The 22,715-nt window shown below is 48.3% G+C and overlaps 1 protein-coding gene across 1 annotated transcript; it reads right to left on the reverse strand.

The window, feature by feature from the left end:
• Positions 1-1,542: 1,542 nt before the first annotated feature.
• On the reverse strand, positions 1,543-22,714 carry ASB4 (ankyrin repeat and SOCS box containing 4). Its single transcript, XM_069732439.1, has 5 exons — positions 22,523-22,714; positions 18,711-19,010; positions 14,405-14,895; positions 8,887-9,000; positions 1,543-2,053 (listed from the first exon to the last, which is right to left on the reverse strand). The coding sequence occupies exons 1-5, from the start codon at positions 22,710-22,712 to the stop codon at positions 1,865-1,867; spliced, it is 1,284 nt and encodes a 427-aa protein (XP_069588540.1). The 5' UTR covers positions 22,713-22,714; the 3' UTR covers positions 1,543-1,864.
• Between the last annotated feature and the right edge of the window lies 1 nt (position 22,715).

A 22,715-nucleotide genomic window follows, 5' to 3' on the forward strand; every position in this document is an offset into this window, starting at 1 on the left:
TACTCCAGAGCTGCACTCACTATTCTGCTGGTGCAGTCACTGTGTACATACATTACATTACTGATCCTGACTTACATCCTGTATTATACTCCAGAGCTGCACTCACTATTCTGCTGGTGCAGTCACTGTGTACATACATTACATTACTGACCCTGACTTACATCCTGTATTATACTCCAGAGCTGCACTCACTATGCTGCTGGTGCAGTCACTGTGTACATACATTACATTACTGACCCTGACTTACATCCTGTATTATACTCCAGAGCTGCACTCACTATTCTGCTGGTGCAGTCACTGTGTACGTACACTACATTACTGACCCTGAGTTACATCCTGTATTATACTCCAGAGCTGCACTCACTATTCTGCTGGTGCAGTCACTGTGTATATACATTACATTACTGATCCTGTACTTATCCTGACTTACATCCTGCATTATACTCCAGAGCTGCACTCACTATTCTGCTGGTGCAGTCACTGTGTACATACATTACTGATCCTGAGTTACCTCCTGTATTATACTCCAGAGCTGCACTCACTATGCTGCTGGTGCAGTCACTGTGTACATACATTACATTACTGACCCTGACTTACATCCTGTATTATACTCCAGAGCTGCACTCACTATTCTGCTGGTGCAGTCACTGTGTACATACATTACATTACTGATCCTGACTTACATCCTGTATTATACTCCAGAGCTGCACTCACTATTCTGCTGGTGCAGTCACTGTGTACATACATTACATTACTGATCCTGAGTTACATCCTGTATTATACCCCAGAGCTGCACTCACTATTCTGCTGGTGCAGTCACTGTGTACATACATTACATTACTGATCCTGACTTACATCCTGTATTATACTCCAGAGCTGCACTCACTATTCTGCTGGTGCAGTCACTGTGTACATACATTACATTACTGATCCTGAGTTACATCCTGCATTATACTCCAGAGCTGCACTCACAATTCATTCTGCTGGTGCAGTCACTGTGTACATACATTACAGATCCTGAGTTACATCCTGTATTATACCCCAGAGCTGCACTCACTATTCTGCTGGTGCAGTCACTGTGGACATACATTACATTACTGATCCTGAGTTACATCCTGTATTATACCCCAGAGCTGCACTCACTATTCTGCTGGTGCAGTCACTGTGTACATACATTACATTACTGATCCTGAGTTACATCCTGCATTATACTCCAGAGCTGCACTCACAATTCATTCTGCTGGTGCAGTCACTGTGTACATACATTACAGATCCTGAGTTACATCCTGTATTATACCCCAGAGCTGCACTCACTATTCTGCTGGTGCAGTCACTGTGTACATACATTACATTACTGATCCTGAGTTACATCCTGCATTATACTCCAGAGCTGCGCCAGCAAAATAGCGAGTGCAGCTCTGGAGTATAATACAGGATGTATTGTAAGGCATGGCTTTGTGGTGTTTTTACAAGTGAAATGATATATCACAGGGGTTTATACGTAGCAGATTGTGCACTATTATAGCCCTATATAATTTATAGCCCTATATAATATATACATATAGACGATATATTACTCCTTGTACCAGGCTCCGCTGTGATATAAGGCGCCGCCCAGGTGTTGCAGTCAGAGCTGCCATCATCAGCATTTGCCATGCGCAGTTGTACAATGGATTAACCTGATCCTAAACTACTACTATTCTAATCTGACACCCTGGAGGTGCTGGATGCTGGATTATCCCATTTTCACTGCACATAGTTGTCAGTCTGTTAATCTGCTCACAGTCTGCGGCTCTTCATCCCATGAGAAACTCCGTTACTTAAAACGCAAAGCAACATTTACCACTTTGAGCACTTCAAGAAGTTAATAGATTTTTCCCTGTGGCTCGAGCAGGAGATATTTCTTCAGGGTGGTCGGCAGAGGCAGCTGAGGGATGACACGATGGCACTTCTTCCGTAAGACGGCACGGATGGCGCAGCGGGCCAGGTGCATGAGTGTCCTCGGGGAGTTACAGCAAACCTCAAAGAGGGATTCATAGAATGTGTGATGTCTCTGGAAAACACAAGAGTCAGGAGAGTGCGGAGCAGAGAACATTGCAAAACGGAACTGTAAGGATGGACCTGGCACCGCGACACGACTGGTACCGGACACAGCAGGCGCAAATTGTCCTGTGCCAGTGCCCTGCCTGATCTGCGATCCATGGACCAAGCACAAATTATGTGCAAAGTGCAAAAGCAACAGCAAATCTAATTTATGTAGAGGACAATCGCTCAAGTAGCAATTCCACAATGTAATGTTTTAATTTACTGACATCCAGCAGAGTGTCACCTCCTATACAGCACTGAGCAGAGTGTCCTCATATACAGTACTGAGGATAGTGCCCTCTCATATACAGCACTGAGCAGAGTGCCCTCTCATATACAGCGCTGAGCAGAGTGCCCTCTCATATACAGCACTGAGCAGAGTGCCCTCTCATATACAGCACTGAGCAGAGTGCCCTCTCATATACAGCACTGAGCAGAGTGCCCTCATATACAGTACTGAGCAGAGTGCCCTCTCATATACAGCACTGAGCAGAGTGCCCTCTCATATACAGCACTGAGCAGAGTGCCATTATACAGTACTGAGCAGAGTGCCCTCTCATATACAGCACTGAGCAGAGTGCCCTCTCATATACAGCACTGAGCAGAGTGCCCTCTCATATACAGCACTGAGCAGAGTGCCCTCATATACAGTACTGAGCAGAGTGCCCTCTCATATACAGCACTGAGCAGAGAGCCCTCTCATATACAGCACTGAGCAGAGAGCCCTCTCACATACAGCACTGAGCAGAGTGCCCTCTCATATACAGTACTGAGCAGAGTGCCCTCTCATATACAGCGCTGAGCAGAGTGCCCTCTCATATACAGCACTGAGCAGAGTGCCCTCTCATATACAGCACTGAGCAGAGAGCCCTCTCATATACAGCACTGAGCAGAGTGCCCTCTCATATACAGCACTGAGCAGAGTGCCCTCTCATATACAGTACTGAGCAGAGTGCCCTCTCATATACAGCACTGAGCAGAGTGCCCTCTCATATACAGCACTGAGCAGAGAGCCCTCTCATATACAGTACTGAGCAGAGTGCCCTCTCATATACAGCGCTGAGCAGAGTGCCCTCTCATATACAGCGCTGAGCAGAGTGCCCTCTCATATACAGCACTGAGCAGAGAGCCCTCTCATATACAGCACTGAGCAGAGTGCCCTCTCACATACAGCACTGAGCAGAGTGCCCTCTCATATACAGTACTGAGCAGAGTGCCCTCTCATATACAGCGCTGAGCAGAGTGCCCTCTCATATACAGCGCTGAGCAGAGTGCCCTCTCATATACAGCACTGAGCAGAGAGCCCTCTCATATACAGCACTGAGCAGAGTGCCCTCTCATATACAGCACTGAGCAGAGTGCCCTCTCATATACAGTACTGAGCAGAGTGCCCTCTCATATACAGCACTGAGCAGAGTGCCCTCTCATATACAGCACTGAGCAGAGAGCCCTCTCATATACAGTACTGAGCAGAGTGCCCTCTCATATACAGCACTGAGCAGAGTGCCCTCTCATATACAGCACTGAGCAGAGTGCCCTCTCATATACAGCACTGAGCAGAGTGCCCTCTCATATACAGCACTGAGCAGAGTGCCCTCTCATATACAGCACTGAGCAGAGTGCCCTCTCATATACAGTACTGAGCAGAGTGCCCTCTCATATACAGCACTGAGCAGAGTGCCCTCATATACAGTACTGAGCAGAGAGCCCTCTCATATACAGCACTGAGCAGAGTGCCCTCTCATATACAGTACTGAGCAGAGTGCCCTCATATACAGTACTGAGCAGAGTGCCCACTCACATACAGCACTGAGCAGAGTGCCCTCTCATATACAGTACTGAGCAGAGTGCCCTCTCACATACAGCACTGAGCAGAGTGCCCTCTCATATACAGTACTGAGCAGAGTGCCCACTCATATACAGCACTGAGCAGAGTGCCCTCTCATATACAGCGCTGAGCAGAGTGCCCTCTCATATACAGCACTGAGCAGAGTGCCCTCTCATATACAGCACTGAGCAGAGTGCCCTCTCATATACAGCACTGAGCAGAGTGCCCTCTCATATACAGCACTGAGCAGAGTGCCCTCTCATATACAGCACTGAGCAGAGTGCCCTCTTATATACAGCACTGAGCAGAGTGCCCTCTCATATACAGCACTGAGCAGAGTGCCCTCATATACAGCACTGAGCAGAGTGCCCTCTCATATACAGCACTGAGCAGAGTGCCCTCTCATATACAGCACTGAGCAGAGTGCCCTCTTATATACAGCACTGAGCAGAGTGCCCTCTCATATACAGCACTGAGCAGAGTGCCCTCTCATATACAGCACTGAGCAGAGTGCCCTCTCATATACAGCACTGAGCAGAGTGCCCTCATATACAGCACTGAGCAGAGTGCCCTCATATACAGCACTGAGCAGAGTGCCCTCTCATATACAGCACTGAGCAGAGTGCCCTCTCATATACAGTACTGATCAGAGTGCCCTCTCATATACAGTACTGAGCAGAGTGCCCTCTCATATACAGTACTGACCAGAGTGCCCTCTTATATACAGCACTGAGCAGAGTGCCCTCTCATATACAGCACTGAGCAGAGTGCCCTCTCATATACAGTACTGAGCAGAGTGCCCTCTCATATACAGCACTGAGCAGAGTGCCCTCTCATATACAGCACTGAGCAGAGTGCCCACTCATATACAGCACTGAGCAGAGTGCCCTCTCATATACAGCACTGAGCAGAGAGCCCTCTCATATACAGCACTGAGCAGAGAGCCCTCTCATATACAGCACTGAGCAGAGTGCCCTCTCATATACAGCGCTGAGCAGAGTGCCCTCTCATATACAGCACTGAGCAGAGTGCCCTCATATACAGCACTGAGCAGAGTGCCCTCTCATATACAGCACTGAGCAGAGTGCCCTCTCACATACAGTACCAGCAGGGTGCCCTCTCACATACAGCACTGAGCAGAGTGCCCTCTCATATACAGCACTGAGCAGAGTGCCCTCTCATATACAGCACTGAGCAGAGAGCCCTCTCACATACAGCACTGAGCAGAGTGCCCTCTCATATACAGTACTGAGCAGAGTGCCCTCTCATATACAGCGCTGAGCAGAGTGCCCTCTCATATACAGCACTGAGCAGAGTGCCCTCTCATATACAGCACTGAGCAGAGAGCCCTCTCATATACAGCACTGAGCAGAGTGCCCTCTCATATACAGCACTGAGCAGAGTGCCCTCTCATATACAGTACTGAGCAGAGTGCCCTCTCATATACAGCACTGAGCAGAGTGCCCTCTCATATACAGCACTGAGCAGAGAGCCCTCTCATATACAGTACTGAGCAGAGTGCCCTCTCATATACAGCGCTGAGCAGAGTGCCCTCTCATATACAGCGCTGAGCAGAGTGCCCTCTCATATACAGCACTGAGCAGAGAGCCCTCTCATATACAGCACTGAGCAGAGTGCCCTCTCACATACAGCACTGAGCAGAGTGCCCTCTCATATACAGTACTGAGCAGAGTGCCCTCTCATATACAGCGCTGAGCAGAGTGCCCTCTCATATACAGTACTGAGCAGAGTGCCCTCTCATATACAGCGCTGAGCAGAGTGCCCTCTCATATACAGCGCTGAGCAGAGTGCCCTCTCATATACAGCACTGAGCAGAGAGCCCTCTCATATACAGCACTGAGCAGAGTGCCCTCTCATATACAGCACTGAGCAGAGTGCCCTCTCATATACAGTACTGAGCAGAGTGCCCTCTCATATACAGCACTGAGCAGAGTGCCCTCTCATATACAGCACTGAGCAGAGAGCCCTCTCATATACAGTACTGAGCAGAGTGCCCTCTCATATACAGCACTGAGCAGAGTGCCCTCTCATATACAGCACTGAGCAGAGTGCCCTCTCATATACAGCACTGAGCAGAGTGCCCTCTCATATACAGCACTGAGCAGAGTGCCCTCTCATATACAGCACTGAGCAGAGTGCCCTCTCATATACAGTACTGAGCAGAGTGCCCTCTCATATACAGCACTGAGCAGAGTGCCCTCATATACAGTACTGAGCAGAGAGCCCTCTCATATACAGCACTGAGCAGAGTGCCCTCTCATATACAGTACTGAGCAGAGTGCCCTCATATACAGTACTGAGCAGAGTGCCCACTCACATACAGCACTGAGCAGAGTGCCCTCTCATATACAGTACTGAGCAGAGTGCCCTCTCACATACAGCACTGAGCAGAGTGCCCTCTCATATACAGTACTGAGCAGAGTGCCCACTCATATACAGCACTGAGCAGAGTGCCCTCTCATATACAGCGCTGAGCAGAGTGCCCTCTCATATACAGCACTGAGCAGAGTGCCCTCTCATATACAGCACTGAGCAGAGTGCCCTCTCATATACAGCACTGAGCAGAGTGCCCTCTCATATACAGCACTGAGCAGAGTGCCCTCTCATATACAGCACTGAGCAGAGTGCCCTCTTATATACAGCACTGAGCAGAGTGCCCTCTCATATACAGCACTGAGCAGAGTGCCCTCATATACAGCACTGAGCAGAGTGCCCTCTCATATATAGCACTGAGCAGAGTGCCCTCTCATATACAGCACTGAGCAGAGTGCCCTCTTATATACAGCACTGAGCAGAGTGCCCTCTCATATACAGCACTGAGCAGAGTGCCCTCTCATATACAGCACTGAGCAGAGTGCCCTCTCATATACAGCACTGAGCAGAGTGCCCTCATATACAGCACTGAGCAGAGTGCCCTCTCATATATAGCACTGAGCAGAGTGCCCTCTCATATACAGCACTGAGCAGAGTGCCCTCTCATATACAGCACTGAGCAGAGTGCCCTCTCATATACAGTACTGATCAGAGTGCCCTCTCATATACAGTACTGAGCAGAGTGCCCTCTCATATACAGTACTGACCAGAGTGCCCTCTTATATACAGCACTGAGCAGAGTGCCCTCTCATATACAGCACTGAGCAGAGTGCCCTCTCATATACAGTACTGAGCAGAGTGCCCTCTCATATACAGCACTGAGCAGAGTGCCCTCTCATATACAGCACTGAGCAGAGTGCCCTCTCATATACAGCACTGAGCAGAGTGCCCTCTCATATACAGCACTGAGCAGAGTGCCCTCTCATATACAGCACTGAGCAGAGTGCCCTCTCATATACAGTACTGACCAGAGTGCCCTCTTATATACAGCACTGAGCAGAGTGCCCTCTCATATACAGCACTGAGCAGAGTGCCCTCTCATATACAGTACTGAGCAGAGTGCCCTCTCATATACAGCACTGAGCAGAGTGCCCTCTCATATACAGCACTGAGCAGAGTGCCCACTCATATACAGCACTGAGCAGAGTGCCCTCTCATATACAGCACTGAGCAGAGTGCCCTCTCATATACAGCACTGAGCAGAGAGCCCTCTCATATACAGCACTGAGCAGAGTGCCCTCTCATATACAGCACTGAGCAGAGAGCCCTCTCATATACAGCACTGAGCAGAGTGCCCTCTCATATACAGCACTGAGCAGAGAGCCCTCTCATATACAGCACTGAGCAGAGTGCCCTCTCATATACAGCACTGAGCAGAGTGCCCTCTCATATACAGCACTGAGCAGAGAGCCCTCTCATATACAGCACTGAGCAGAGTGCCCTCTCATATACAGCACTGAGCAGAGAGCCCTCTCACATACAGTACTGAGCAGAGTGCCCTCTCATATACAGCACTGAGCAGAGAGCCCTCTCATATACAGCACTGAGCAGAGTGCCCACTCATATACAGCACTGAGCAGAGTGCCCTCTCATATACAGCACTGAGCAGAGTGCCCTCTCATATACAGCACTGAGCAGAGAGCCCTCTCATATACAGCACTGAGCAGAGTGCCCTCTCATATACAGCACTGAGCAGAGAGCCCTCTCATATACAGCACTGAGCAGAGTGCCCTCTCATATACAGCGCTGAGCAGAGTGCCCTCTCATATACAGCACTGAGCAGAGTGCCCTCATATACAGCACTGAGCAGAGTGCCCTCTCATATACAGCACTGAGCAGAGTGCCCTCTCACATACAGTACCAGCAGGGTGCCCTCTCACATACAGTACCAGCAGAGTGCCCTCTCACATACAGTACCAGCAGGGTGCCCTCTCACATACAGTACCAGCAGAGTGCCCTCTCATATACAGTACCAGCAGGGTGCCCTCATATACAGTACCAGCAGTGCCCTCTCACATACAGTACCAGCAGAGTGCCCTCATATACAGTACCAGCAGTAACTTCACATACTTTGTGTCATTTAAGTAATAACCACTAGAGGGAGTTCTCCACATAGAAATATTAGCTGTTTAAATGTATTTTGTAAAGTGCTCCCCCTTGTGGACTTTTATCATATAACCTCTATGTCTTTGTGACAGGAAATAATATTTAGGCCCCAACTTTAAAATGCTGGAAAAGCAAACCATTAGCTGCAATATAAAGGGGTATTCTTATTCTAAAGGGGCTTTCCTTGATATTATGAAGTCTGCCTGACAGCAGGCACCGCAGTCACATAATACCATACATGCTAGCATCACCTTTGAGGCCAGTGATTAGCTGCAGCGGTCCTATAAATGATGTATGGCATGTAGCCGACTGCAGGACCAGTGGGTCTCTTTTAAGTTCAATGTACAAAATATCCTAATTTTTCCCCATACTGTAATGAATTAGACAATGTGTCAATAAACTGGGACCAGTCCCTCCCAACATCCGCTCCTGTCCTCGGCATCTGTCATCCCATGCGGCATTGTTCCTGTTACCTCCAGGTCGTCTTCAGGAATGGCTTTACTCCATCTGTCTGTGGCATTTATGTGCTCGTAGGCATTGACCATGACTTCCACGGCTCTCGGGTACGAGTGACATTCCTGTAAGACCTGAAGAATTACATTATGTCAGTGAGATGGGAAAGTACAAGCAATACACAAGAAATAGTCACAAGAGTGGTCCCTCATAAACAATGCCAGGTGTTTGCCCCTCCTAAAGACCGCCAGTAGAGTGCCCCCTCATAAATAATGCCAGTAGAGTGCCCCCTCATAAATAATGCCAGTAGAGTGCCCCCTCATAAATAATGCCAGTAGAGTGCCCCCTCATAAATAATGCCAGTAGAGTGCCCCCTCATAAATAATGCCAGTAGAGTGCCCCCTCATAAATAATGCCAGTAGAGTGCCCCCTCATAAATAATGCCAGTAGAGTGCCCCCTCATAAATAATGCCAGTAGAGTGCCCCCTCATAAATAATGCCAGTAGAGTGCCCCCTCATAAATAATGCCAGTAGAGTGCCCCCTCATAAATAATGCCAGATGAGTACACCCTCCTAAACAATGCCAGCAGAGTGCTCCCTCATAAAGAGCGCCAGCAGAGCACCCCTTATAAACAGTGCCAGCTGAGTGTCCTGCCATAAACAATGCCAGCAGCGTCTCCTCAAAAACAGTGCCAATAGAAATCCCCCTGATTTACAGTGCCAGGGAAGTGCCCCCTCATATATAGTGCCAGGTAAGTGCCCCCTCATATACAGTGCCAGGGAAGTGCCCCCTCATATACAGTGCCAGGGAAGTGCCCCCTCATATACAGTGCCAGGGAAGTGCCCCCTCATATACAGTGCCCCCTCATATACAGTGCGAGGGAAGTGCCCCCTCATATACAGTGCCAGGGAAGTGCCCCCTCATATACAGTGCCCCCTCATATACAGTGCGAGGGAAGTTCCCCCTCATATACAGTGCCAGGTAAGTGCCCCCTCATATACAGTGCCAGGTAAGTGCCCCCTCATATATAGAGTGCCAGGTAAGTGCCCCCTCATATACAGTGCCAGGTAAGTGCCCCCTCATATATAGAGTGCCAGGGAAGTGCCCCCTCATATACAGTGCCAGGTAAGTGCCCCCTCATATATAGAGTGCCAGGGAAGTGCCCCCTCATATACAGTGCCAGGTAAGTGCCTCCTCATATACAGTGCCAGGGAAGTGCCCCCTCATACAGTGCCAGGGAAGTGCCCCCTCATATATAGTGCCAGGTAAGTGCCCCCTCATATACAGTGCCGGCGAAGTGCCCCCTCATATACAGTGCCGGCGAAGTGCCCCCTCATATACAGTGCCAGGGAAGTGCCCCCTCATATACAGTGCCCCCTCATATACAGTGCCAGGGAAGTGCCCCCTCATACAGTGCCAGGTAAGTGCCCCCTCATATACAGTGCCGGCGAAGTGCCCCCTCATATACAGTGCCAGGGAAGTGCCCCCTCATATACAGTGCCCCCTCATATACAGTGCCAGGGAAGTGCCCCCTCATACAGTGCCAGGTAAGTGCCCCCTCATATATAGTGCCAGGTAAGTGCCCCCTCATATACAGTGCCAGGGAAGTGTCCCCTCATACAGTGCCAGGGAAGTGCCCCTTCATATACAGTGCCAGCAGACTGCTCCCTCATACACAACCACTAGCTTGACCTTTTGATAAACTGTCAATAAAGTACACCGTCAAAAAACTCCAGCAGAATGCCCCCTCATATACCACCAGTGTGACCTTTTTATAAACCATGACAGCAGAGAGCCCCCATACACAACAGCAAGCTACCCCCGAATACAGCTCCAGAAGAGTACACCAGCACCAGAGTACCCCCTCATACACCAGCAGAGTACCCCCTCATACACCAGCAGAGCACCTCCCATACACCAGCAGCGTACCCCCTCATACAGCAGCAGAGTACCCCTCATACACCAGCAGCGTACCCCCTCATACAGCAGCAGAGTGCCCCCTCATACAGCAGCAGAGTGCTCCCTCATACAGCAGTAGAGTGCCCCCTCATACAGCAGCAGAGTACCCCTCATACAGCAGCAGATTAGCCCCTCATACAGCAGCAGAGTGCTCCCTCATACAGCAGTAGAGTGCCCCCTCATACAGCAGCAGAGTACCCCTCATACAGCAGCAGATTAGCCCCTCATACAGCAGCAGAGTGCTCCCTCATACAGCAGCAGAGTACCCCTCATACAGCAGCAGATTAGCCCCTCATACAGCAGCAGAGTACCCCTCATACAGCAGCAGAGTACCCCCTCATACAGCAGCAGAGTACCCCCTCATATACAGCAGCAGAGTACCCCTCATACAGCAGCAGAGTACCCCGTCATATACAGCAGCAGAGTGCCCCCTCATACAGCAGCAGCGTACCCCTCATACAGCAGCAGAGTACCCCTCATACAGCAGCAGAGTACCCCTCATACAGCAGCAGAGTACCCCCTCATACAGCAGCAGAGTACCCCCTCATATACAGCAGCAGAGTACCCCTCATACAGCAGCAGAGTACCCCGTCATATACAGCAGCAGAGTGCCCCCTCATACAGCAGCAGAGTACCCCCTCATACAGCAGCAGATTACCCATCATACAGCAGCAGAGTACCCCCTCATACAGCAGCAGATTACCCATCATACAGCAGCAGAGTACCCCCTCATACAGCAGCAGATTACCCATCATACAGCAGCAGAGTACCCCTCATACAGCAGCAGAGTACCCCTCATACAGCAGCAGATTACCCATCATACAGCAGCAGAGTACCCCCTCATACAGCAGCAGATTACCCATCATACAGCAGCAGAGTACCCCTCATACACCAGCAGAGTATTCCTCATACAGCAGCAGAGTGCCCCCTCATACAGCAGCAGAGTACCCCTCATACAGCAGCAGATTACCCATCATACAGCAGCAGAGTACCCCTCATACAGCAGCAGAGTACCCCCTCATACAGCAGCAGATTACCCATCATACAGCAGCAGAGTACCCCTCATACAGCAGCAGAGTACCCCTCATACAGCAGCAGAGTACCCCTCATACAGCAGCAGAGTACCCCCTCATACAGCAGCAGAGTACCCCTCATACACCAGCAGATTACCCATCATACAGCAGCAGAGTACCCCTCATACAGCAGCAGAGTGCCCCCTCATACAGCAGCAGAGTACCCCTCATACAGCAGCAGAGTACCCCTCATACAGCAGCAGAGTACCCCTCATACAGCAGCAGAGTGCCCCCTCATACAGCAGCAGAGTACCCCTCATACAGCAGCAGAGTACCCATCATACAGCAGCAGAGTACCCCCTCATACAGCAGCAGATTACCCATCATACAGCAGCAGAGTACCCCCTCATACAGCAGCAGATTACCCATCATACAGCAGCAGAGTACCCCTCATACACCAGCAGAGTATTCCTCATACAGCAGCAGAGTGCCCCCTCATACAGCAGCAGAGTACCCCTCATACAGCAGCAGAGTACCCCCTCATACAGCAGCAGATTACCCATCATACAGCAGCAGAGTACCCCTCATACAGCAGCAGAGTACCCCCTCATACAGCAGCAGATTACCCATCATACAGCAGCAGAGTACCCCTCATACAGCAGCAGAGTACCCCCTCATACAGCAGCAGAGTACCCATCATACAGCAGCAGAGTACCCCTCATACAGCAGCAGAGTACCCCTCATACAGCAGCAGAGTACCCCCTCATACAGCAGCAGAGTACCCCTCATACACCAGCAGATTACCCATCATACAGCAGCAGAGTACCCCTCATACAGCAGCAGATTACCCATCATACAGCAGCAGAGTACCCCCTCATACAGCAGCAGATTACCCATCATACAGCAGCAGAGTACCCCTCATACACCAGCAGAGTGCCCCCTCATACAGCAGCAGAGTACCCCTCATACAGCAGCAGAGTACCCCTCATACAGCAGCAGAGTACCCCCTCATACAGCAGCAGATTACCCATCATACAGCAGCAGAGTACCCCTCATACAGCAGCAGAGTACCCCCTCATACAGCAGCAGAGTACCCCTTATACACCAGCAGAGTACCCCTCATACAGCAGCAGAGTACCCCTCATACAGCAGCAGAGTACCCCCTCATACAGCAGCAGAGTACCCCTCATACACCAGCAGATTACCCATCATACAGCAGCAGAGTACCCCTCATACAGCAGCAGAGTGCCCCCTCATACAGCAGCAGAGTACCCCTCATACAGCAGCAGAGTACCCCTCATACAGCAGCAGAGTACCCCTCATACAGCAGCAGAGTACCCCTCATACAGCAGCAGAGTACCCCCTCATACAGCAGCAGAGTACCCCTCATACAGCAGCAGATTACCCATCATACAGCAGCAGAGTACCCCTCATACAGCAGCAGAGTGCCCCCTCATACAGCAGCAGAGTACCCCTCATACAGCAGCAGATTACCCATCATACAGCAGCAGAGTACCCCTCATACAGCAGCAGAGTACCCCTCATACAGCAGCAGAGTATTCCTCATACAGCAGCAGAGTGCCCCCTCATACAGCAGCAGAGTACCCCTCATACAGCAGCAGAGTACCCCTCATACAGCAGCAGAGTACCCCTCATACAGCAGCAGAGTGCCCCCTCATACAGCAGCAGAGTACCCCTCATACAGCAGCAGAGTACCCCCTCATACAGCAGCAGAGTACCCCTCATACAGCAGCAGATTACCCATCATACAGCAGCAGAGTACCCCCTCATACAGCAGCAGATTACCCATCATACAGCAGCAGATTACCCATCATACAGCAGCAGAGTACCCCTCATACAGCAGCAGAGTACCCCTCATACAGCAGCAGAGTATTCCTCATACAGCAGCAGAGTGCCCCCTCATACAGCAGCAGAGTACCCCTCATACAGCAGCAGAGTACCCCTCATACAGCAGCAGAGTACCCCTCATACAGCAGCAGAGTGCCCCCTCATACAGCAGCAGAGTACCCCTCATACAGCAGCAGAGTACCCCCTCATACAGCAGCAGAGTACCCCTCATACAGCAGCAGATTACCCATCATACAGCAGCAGAGTGCCCCCTCATACAGCAGCAGAGTACCCCTCATACAGCAGCAGAGTACCCCTCATACAGCAGCAGAGTACCCCATCATACACCAGCAGATTAGCCCCTCATACAGCAGCAGAGTAAAGAGGGTCTCCTCATACAATGCCAGCTGAATACAAAGTTATTACCCATGTCAGTAGTGCTTCTCCTGTGGCCCCTGCTAAACACTAATATGTCTTTCCCTAATAAACATCACCACGATTGACCCCTCACTAATAACTGTCAGCAGTGTGACCCCTGTTTACCGTGACAGCAATGTACCAGATAGACCCCGCCATTACTATGTCCCTGGTCGTTCACGCAAATTTCCATCCATTGGAAGGAATCAATGAATGTTTCCATTCACTAACAGCAAGCAGAGTGTAGACCAAATGATGACAAGCGAAGATAAAAAGCTATAAACCTGTCCGATCACTCGCCTTATGGAACTGTGGTGGGTATATCCGCGCCGCTCCATGGTTGAGCAGTAGCTGGTAGCAGATTTCTGGCTGAGCCGCGGCGCGGACAGATGTGACTTTTAGGACATACTGCTGGGGGCCACAGCCGTTAACGTCCATAAAGGTCGCGTGGGCGCCCGCCTCCAGCAACATGTGCATTAGGATGTGGTCGCAGTTCCATGCCGCCTTGTGGAGTGGCGCCTTGCGGTCAATGTCTCTGGTGTTGACGTCGGCGTTGAAGTCCAGCAGCATCCTGCAGATGAGGTGGTGAATGCTGCTGTATTTTTGCTCCTTGATATTTAACGCCCAGTAGGCGGCGGTAGAGAGCGGGGTCTCCAAGATTGAGTTAAAGCTGTCCACGATCGCCCCGTGGTTCACGTAGAAAGCGATAAGTTCTGGCATCCCGATCCGGGCCGCTGTGTGTAGAGGCGTCTCCAGGGCGGTATCGTCACTCTGCAGGTTCACATCCGCCCCTAAAATACAACCATGAAAAAAAAACGATTCATTGCGCCAGATTCATAATTTGTGGAGGTTTTTTTTAAAGTCACTTTTTTCTTTTTTTTACCTTGTGGAATTCGTTGACATTTTTTGCGCCAACTTCTTCAAAACGTCACACGCGGTTCAAGAATTTTGCAGAAATTATTTATTTTGCTTTGACCTTCTTGCAACTATTTTACTGCATGTTCCGCTAAAATTTCACAAAATGTAAGCAAAAAAATTTGTACATACATAAACTTTATAAAAAAAGTTGCAATTGATGAATCGGTCGAAAACATCTGGAAACCCCAAACCAGATTCAGATTTTCTTCCTTCCATACAGTCTGCTTTTGTTGCAATAAGTTGCAATCTGCAGCTGCATTCCCCTCTTCCCCTCCTTCCTTGTCTTCAATTTACGATTTTACATCAGATGCACTTTTTGGTAACTGCACTACTTCTGCCGGGAAAAACAGAAGTGGGAACATGCTCCTCCTTATCCTGATAGAAAGTCGGGATCTTGCTGCTGATACTAAGAGGGGAAAGGATCCTGCTGCTGCTGATACTAAGAGGGGAGAGGATCCTGCTGCTTCTGACACTAAAAGAGGAGAGGATCCTGCTGCTGATACTAAGAGGAGAGAGGATCCTGCTGTTGCTGATACTAAAAGGGGAGAGGATCCTGCTGCTGATACTAAAAGAGGAGAGGATCCTGCTGCTCATACTAAGAGGAGACAGGATCCTGCTGCTGCTGTGGCTGATACTAAGAGGAGAGAGGATCCTGCTGCTGCTGAAGATGATACTAAGAGGGGAGAGGATCCTGCTGCTGATACTAAGAGGGAAAAGGACCTGCTGCTGCTGAGACTAAGAGAGGAGAGGATCCTGCTGCTGCTGTCACTAAAAGAGGAGAGGATCCTGCTGCTGATATTAAGAGGAGAGAGGATCCTGCTGCTGCTGATACTAAGAGGGGTGAGGATCCTGCTGCTGCTGATACTAAGAGGGGAGAGGATCCTGCTGCTTCTGACACTAAAAGAGAAGAGGATCCTGCTGCTGATACTAAGAGGAGAGAGGATCCTGCTGCTGCTGATACTAAGAGGGGAGAGGATCCTGCTGCTGATACTAAAAGAGGAGAGGGTCCTGCTGCTGATACTAAGAGGAGAGAGGATCCTGCTGCTGCTGCAGCTGATACTAAGAGGAGAGAGGATCCTGCTGCTGCTGATGATACTAAGAGGGGAGAGGATCCTGCTGCTGATACTAAGAGGGGAAAGGATCCTGCTGCTGCTGAGATTAAGAGGGGAGAGGATCCTGCTGCTACTGACACTAAAAGAAGAGAGAACCCTGCTGCTGATACTAAGAGGAGAGAGGATCCTGCTGCTGCTGCTGATACTAAGAGGGGAGAGGATCCTGCTGCTGATACTAAAAGAGGAGAGGATCCTGCTGCTGATACTAAGAGGAGAGAGGATCCTGCTGCTGCTGCTTCTGCTGCGGCTGATACTAAGAGGAGAGAGGATCCTGCTGCTGCTGCTGATGATACTAAGAGGGGAGAGGATCCTGCTGCTGATACTAAGAGGGGAAAGGATCCTGCTGCTGCTGAGACTAAGAGGGGAGAGGATCCTTCTGCTGCTGACACTAAAAGAGGAGAGGATCCTGCTGCTGATACTAAGAGGAGAGAGGATCCTGCTGATACTAAGAGGGGAGAGGATCCTGCTGCTGATACTAAGAGGGGAGAGGATCCTGTTGCTGATGATACTAAGAGGGGAGAGGATTCTGCTGCTGATACTAAAAGGGGAGAGGATCCTGCTGCTGCTGATACTAAGAGGGGAGAGGATCCTGCTGCTGCTGATACTAAGAGGGGAGAGGATCCTGCTGCTGCGGATACTAAGGGGAGAGGATCCTGCTGCTGCTGATACCAAGAGGCCTGAAGACACAAAAGAGAATAGTAAAACCAAAAACACTCAGTTTGAAAAAATGTTGCAGTAATCCGCAAGTGCTAGTAAAAGATGTAAAAAACAGGGTATTTGGTTGATACGTTTTTTGCAAAAAATGTATACTAAGCTGCTCTACCAATCTTCACGGTATACCCTTATCAGAGCAGTCCTAACTAATGTATGCAATCCCTATCTGATGTATTTAAAAACCTGATCATCTGTATATAACCTGTGTGAACAGGGTTCAGAGAGGAAAAATCCATGTGTGCATACAGGGTAGAACAGCTTTTGTGCAGATAGCCCAAGAGGAGTGGTGGAACTCCCCAGTCTTGTAGACACAAGAGAACAATTATGGAAACAGGAACACATGGGCTACTTGCACAGTGAACAAGTCTGTATGATCATGTTCACACACCACCAAGAAACCTGAAGACACAAAAGAGAATAGTAAAACCAAAAACACTCAGTTTGAAAAAATGTTGCAGTAATCCGCAAGTGCTAGTAAAAGATGTAAAACACAGGGTATTTGGTTGATACGTTTTTTGCAAAAAATGTATACTAAGCTGCTCTACCAATCTTCACGGTATACCCTTATCAGAGCAGTCCTAACTAATGTATGCAATCCCTATCTGATGTATTTAAAAACCTGATCATCTGTATATAACCTGTGTGAACAGGGTTCAGAGAGGAAAAATCTGTATGCACACATGGATTTTTCCTCTCTGAACCCTGTTCACACAGGTTATATACAGATGATCAGGTTTTTAAATACATCAGATAGGGATTGCATACATTAGTTAGGACTGCTCTGATAAGGGTATACCGTGAAGATTGGTAGAGCAGCTTAGTATACATTTTTTGCAAAAAACGTATCAACCAAATACCCTGTTTTTTACATCTTTTACTAGCACTTGCGGATTACTGCAACATTTTTTCAAACTGAGTGTTTTTGGTTTTACTATTCTCTTTTGTGTCTTCAGGTTTCTTGGTGGTGTGTGAACATGATCATACAGACTTGTTCACTGTGCAAGTAGCCCATGTGTTCCTGTTACCAAGAGGGGAGAGGATCCTGCTGCTGCTGACACTAAAAGGGGAGAGGTTCCTGCTACTGCTGACAGTAAGAGTGGAGAGGATATTGCTGCTGCTGACACTAAAAGGGGAGAGAATCCTGCTGCTGCTGACAGTAAGAGGGGAGAGGATCCTGCTACTGATACTAAGAAGGGAAGGGATCCTACTGCTGCTATTACTGGAGAAAAGGGGAATCCTACCACTGCTATCATTGCTGGTACTACCACTACTGAGGGATAGTGACTGTTACTTCTAGGGGGTCTGTGGCTTTTGGCGATTTGGGGGATGACGATTATCAGTGCTTTAGGAGGTACGGTATGTGACCGTCACTGTTATGAGAAGAGTCAAATTAATTTTTTTCCCCCGTAGGAGATAATTACAGTTTGGGCACATTATAATAAAGTTTAGCCACCCTTGGTGTAGAGTAGACAATCATCTGTGAGCTAAACCCACCAGAAGCACAAAGCTCTCCCTCATCTCTCCTGTTTGGTACAATGTATCAGTGCATGTAACAGGCTGTGCAGCTCACAGAGCATTACCTACACTAGATACAATTGTAGCAACCCTTCATCTGCGAGAAGGATTTTTTTCAACACCTGGATACAAAGAAAAATATCTGTATTCACTGGACAGAAGGTAGAGATCTTAAATATGTAAATTATGAATTCATTATTATTATTATTATTATTATTATTAATTATTAAATATGTATAATTAATTTGTAAAGTAATTTGAAAAGTTGCAGATCTCCTAATAAGCAGCGATTCTTCTTCTTTACCTGGAAAGCTATTTAGAAAATTGTCCCAAAATGTGTCCCTTACCACTCCAGACGAGCTCCTTGGCGCACCTGAGGGACTCCCTGGTTCTGCAGTAATGTAGCGGCGTATGACCACTGACCGAGAAAGGGTTGAGCTTGGCGCCATGGCCGATCAGGATCTTGACGCAATCCAGGTTGGCCACGACGCAGGCGACATGTAACGGGGTCTTTCCGTTCGGTTTGCTGTTGATGGAAGCGTAATGTTCCAGGAGAACCAGCAGGCTTTCCAGATGTCCCAGCATAACGGTAATGTGCAGTCCCGTCGCCCATGAGGAGGCCAATTTAAAACTAGGCAACCAATGACCTAAGGGTTAAAGAAGACTATTAGTATCTGCTTTGGGGTAAGAACTTACTGGTTTTGTAGGTGATGGTGTCTTGAAATAATGAGACACCATCACCTACAAAACCAGTAAGTTTATGAATGCATACATTGAATTGTTTTTCTACACTAGAGTATTTAGTCTTGATAGCTGAATTTTTGCTAGCAGCACTGTTGTGAATTCTGTGGCAGAGCTCCCTCCTGTGGTCACAAGTGGTACTTCGGCTGATTCTCTCTGAGCTTCCGTTGGTGGAGGGAAGTGGTACTGCGGCTTCTGAGTTTCCTCCCTCAGGTGATGTGGTGAGGTCGTTAGGTGCTGCTCTACTTAACTCCACCTAGTGCTTTGATCCTGGCTTCCTGTCAATGTTCCAGTATTGGACTTGTTTTCCTCCTGGATCGTTCCTGTGGCCTGCTGCTCTGCATAGCTAAGTTTTCCTTTGCTATTTTGTTTGCTTTTCTTCTGTCCAGCTTATCTATTTGTTTGCTGGAAGCTCTGGGACGCAGAGGGTGTACCTCCGTGCCGTTAGTTCGGTACGGAGGGTCTTTTTGCCCCCTTTGCGTGGTTTTTAGGGTTTTGTGTTGACCGCAAAGTTACCTTTCCTATCCTCGCTCTGTTCAGAAAGTCGGGCCTCACTTTGCTAAATCTATTTCATCTCTACGTTTGTCTTTTCATCTTAACTCACAGTCATTATATGTGGGGGGCTGCCTTTTCCTTTGGGGTATTTCTCTGAGGCAAGGTAGGCTTATTTTCTATCTTCAGGCTAGTTAGTTTCTCAGGCTGTGCCGAGTTGCATAGGTAGCGTTAGGCGCAATCCACGGCTGCCTCTAGTGTTGTTGGTGAGGATCAGGGATTGCGGTCAACAGAGTTCCCACGTCTCAGAGCTCGTTCTATGTTTTTGGATTATTGTCGGATCACTGTGTGTGCTCTGACCTCTATGTTCACTGTGGTACTGAATTGCCTAATCATAACACAGCACATAATAACACAAGTGCGGCTACTGAATAAGGTGGAACAAGTGTCAGTATACACAGTATACAGTATACAGAAGCAGGACGTCCTGACACCACAACAATTGGAGCCCTTAAAGGGACCACACTTCTAATTTTGCACACTATCTAGAAGATGCAGTTTGAGAAAGACCCGAGGCAGGGTCGAAACGTTACTACTCTGTTTATACTCACTGCTGTGTGTGTGTATATATATATACAATTTTTGTCTCAACACATGTGAATAAATACATCACATTTTTGCAAAGATATACCATAAGAGTGCAGCTGATTTTTCTATATTGGACTTGTTGTTGGGTTTTCCCAAGTACAGCCAGCACCAACTTAAGATAGCTGAGTGCGCTCCTTTTTTCTTAAATACATAGGACATACTTGGACATTCCAACATGACAACGATCCAAAACACAAGGACAAATCGACCTGTCATTGGCTACAGTAATAATAATAATCTTTATTTTTATATAGCGCTAACATATTCCGCAGCGCTTTACATTTTGCACACATTATCATCACGGTCCCCGATGGGACTCACAAACTAAATTCCCTATCAGTATGTCTTTGGAATGTGGGAGGAAACCGGAGTGCCCGGAGGAAACCCACGCAAACACAGAGAGAACATACAAACTCTTTGCAGATGTTGTCCTTGGTGCGGTTTGCTAACCACTGCGCCACCGTGCTGCCCCTGCCGTACAGTAGAACAGGAGTGTCCATCTCAGTCTCCTGACCCCAATATCATTGAGCCACTCTTGGGAGATCTCAAGCTAGACAGGCCATGAATTTACAGGAACTGGAGGCTTTTTGCAAGAAGAGTGGGCAGCTTTACCATCAAAGAAAATAAAGAACTTCATCCACAACTACCACAAAAGACTTCAAGCGGTCATTGATGTTAGAGGGGGCAATACATGGTATTAAGAAATTGGGTATGTGAACTTTTGATCAAAGTGATTTGGATGTTTTGGGTTGTTATTATGATTTAAAAAGAGAAAACACAGTAGTTGGACAATAAATGTCTTCACCCAACCACTAATCATGAGTGGAGACAAAGTTTTGGTGTAATCATTCATATTCTCTGAAAAAAGGCCAAGAAAGCAAAAATTCTGCTGAGGTAAACTTTTGAGCACAAGTGTACAGCTATTTTCATAACTTCAGTATAAAGATTTAGCTTTTCTAGGAGGATTTTCTTGACATTTTTAGTAGGATTTTACAGCTAAAGTGATGGCCTGTAAACAGCTGACAACACAGCAAATGAATCTCATTGCTGAAAGTTATCAGTCAGGAGAAAGGCAGAAAAAAAATCTAAGCCATTAGATCTACCATGTAAGACAGAAGATGCCATCAAGAAGTGGCTTGTATTTAGCACAACACTGACATTACCTAGAACTGGATGTCAATCAAAAAATTTATGAAAAGACAAGAAGAAAATTGGTCCTGGAGGCTGCCAAGTAGCCTAAAGGAACATTAAAGGAGCTGCAGGGATTTCTGGTGAGTCTTGGTTGTGTACTGCATGTGACAAAAATCTACGGTGTTTTTCATATATCCAGCCTGTGGTGTAGGGTGGCAAGATGGAAGCAAAAGTCATCCATGCATGGCAATGTTTTGTCAAAACCTCCATGAAGTCTGCCAAAATCAAGTGAGAAAACGTGCTATGTCTGATCAGACCAAAGTTGAAGTTTTTTTTTTTACCATAAATTCCTAAAGACAGTGCATCACCAAAAGAACACCATACCCACAGTGAGGCATGCCCACCGGCATGTACTGCAGTGCGCAGGCGCCGGGCCTCTTTGACCTTTCCGGCGCCTGCGCACTGCAGTACTTTACTCTGCCCTCAGCAGGGCAGACAAAGTACGCCTGCGCCGGAGCCGTGGCTGAAGATCAGAAGAGGACGTCATGGAATGAAGATGGGAGGCGCCGCAGCGGACCAGAGACGCCCATCTGACCTGACCAGCAGCGGGACCGCCCCTGGGTGAGTATAATATCACGTCTTTTTCTCCTCTTTCAGGTAACATCGGGGGCTTATCTACAGCATTACAGAATGCTGTAGATAAGCCCCTGATGCCGGTGGGCTTACCTCACCCACGATTTTCGGGGTGACAGGTTCCCTTTAAAGAAAACCTATGTTCTACTTTTGCCTGTGTTGATCATGTTTCTCTTGGCTTTACTTGAAGTATCAGGTGATGAAACCTTAGGCAGTGATCCAGTTGGAATTGGATTGGGAATGTCCTGTGTGATGTAATACATCATACATCTGCTGAGTCATCCATAGTACAAGTACCCCAGGGGTACAGCTACACCCGGACCCCTCTGTCACATAAGAAGATCCCGATATTTTACATGGCACATGGTAGTTGGGAGTCTCTGATGCAGATATGGCATTGGACCCCAGTTACACCTCAGTATACCCCTTACCTATAAAGCCATTAGACCCATCTGCCATGATTTCGACTTTGCCATCTACTTCACACATGATACACTTTTTTCTGATTTTCTACCTGATTTGTAGGAAGCCAGGACCAAGCCTTCATCATCCACCTCAAACACAGTGTCCACATCTATCTTCCCCTCGTTCAGTATATTCTCCACTGTCACATAGTCATTGGCCTGGAGAGCGTGGAGAAACGTCTCCTTCAGCAGCTGGTTTTCCAAGGTGCGGGTACATCTCTGTCCGGGCTCTGCATCCATGTC

This window comes from Ranitomeya imitator, chromosome 6 (assembly GCF_032444005.1).
Source record: "Ranitomeya imitator isolate aRanImi1 chromosome 6, aRanImi1.pri, whole genome shotgun sequence".
In the NCBI taxonomy this organism is placed as follows: Eukaryota; Metazoa; Chordata; class Amphibia; order Anura; family Dendrobatidae; genus Ranitomeya; species Ranitomeya imitator.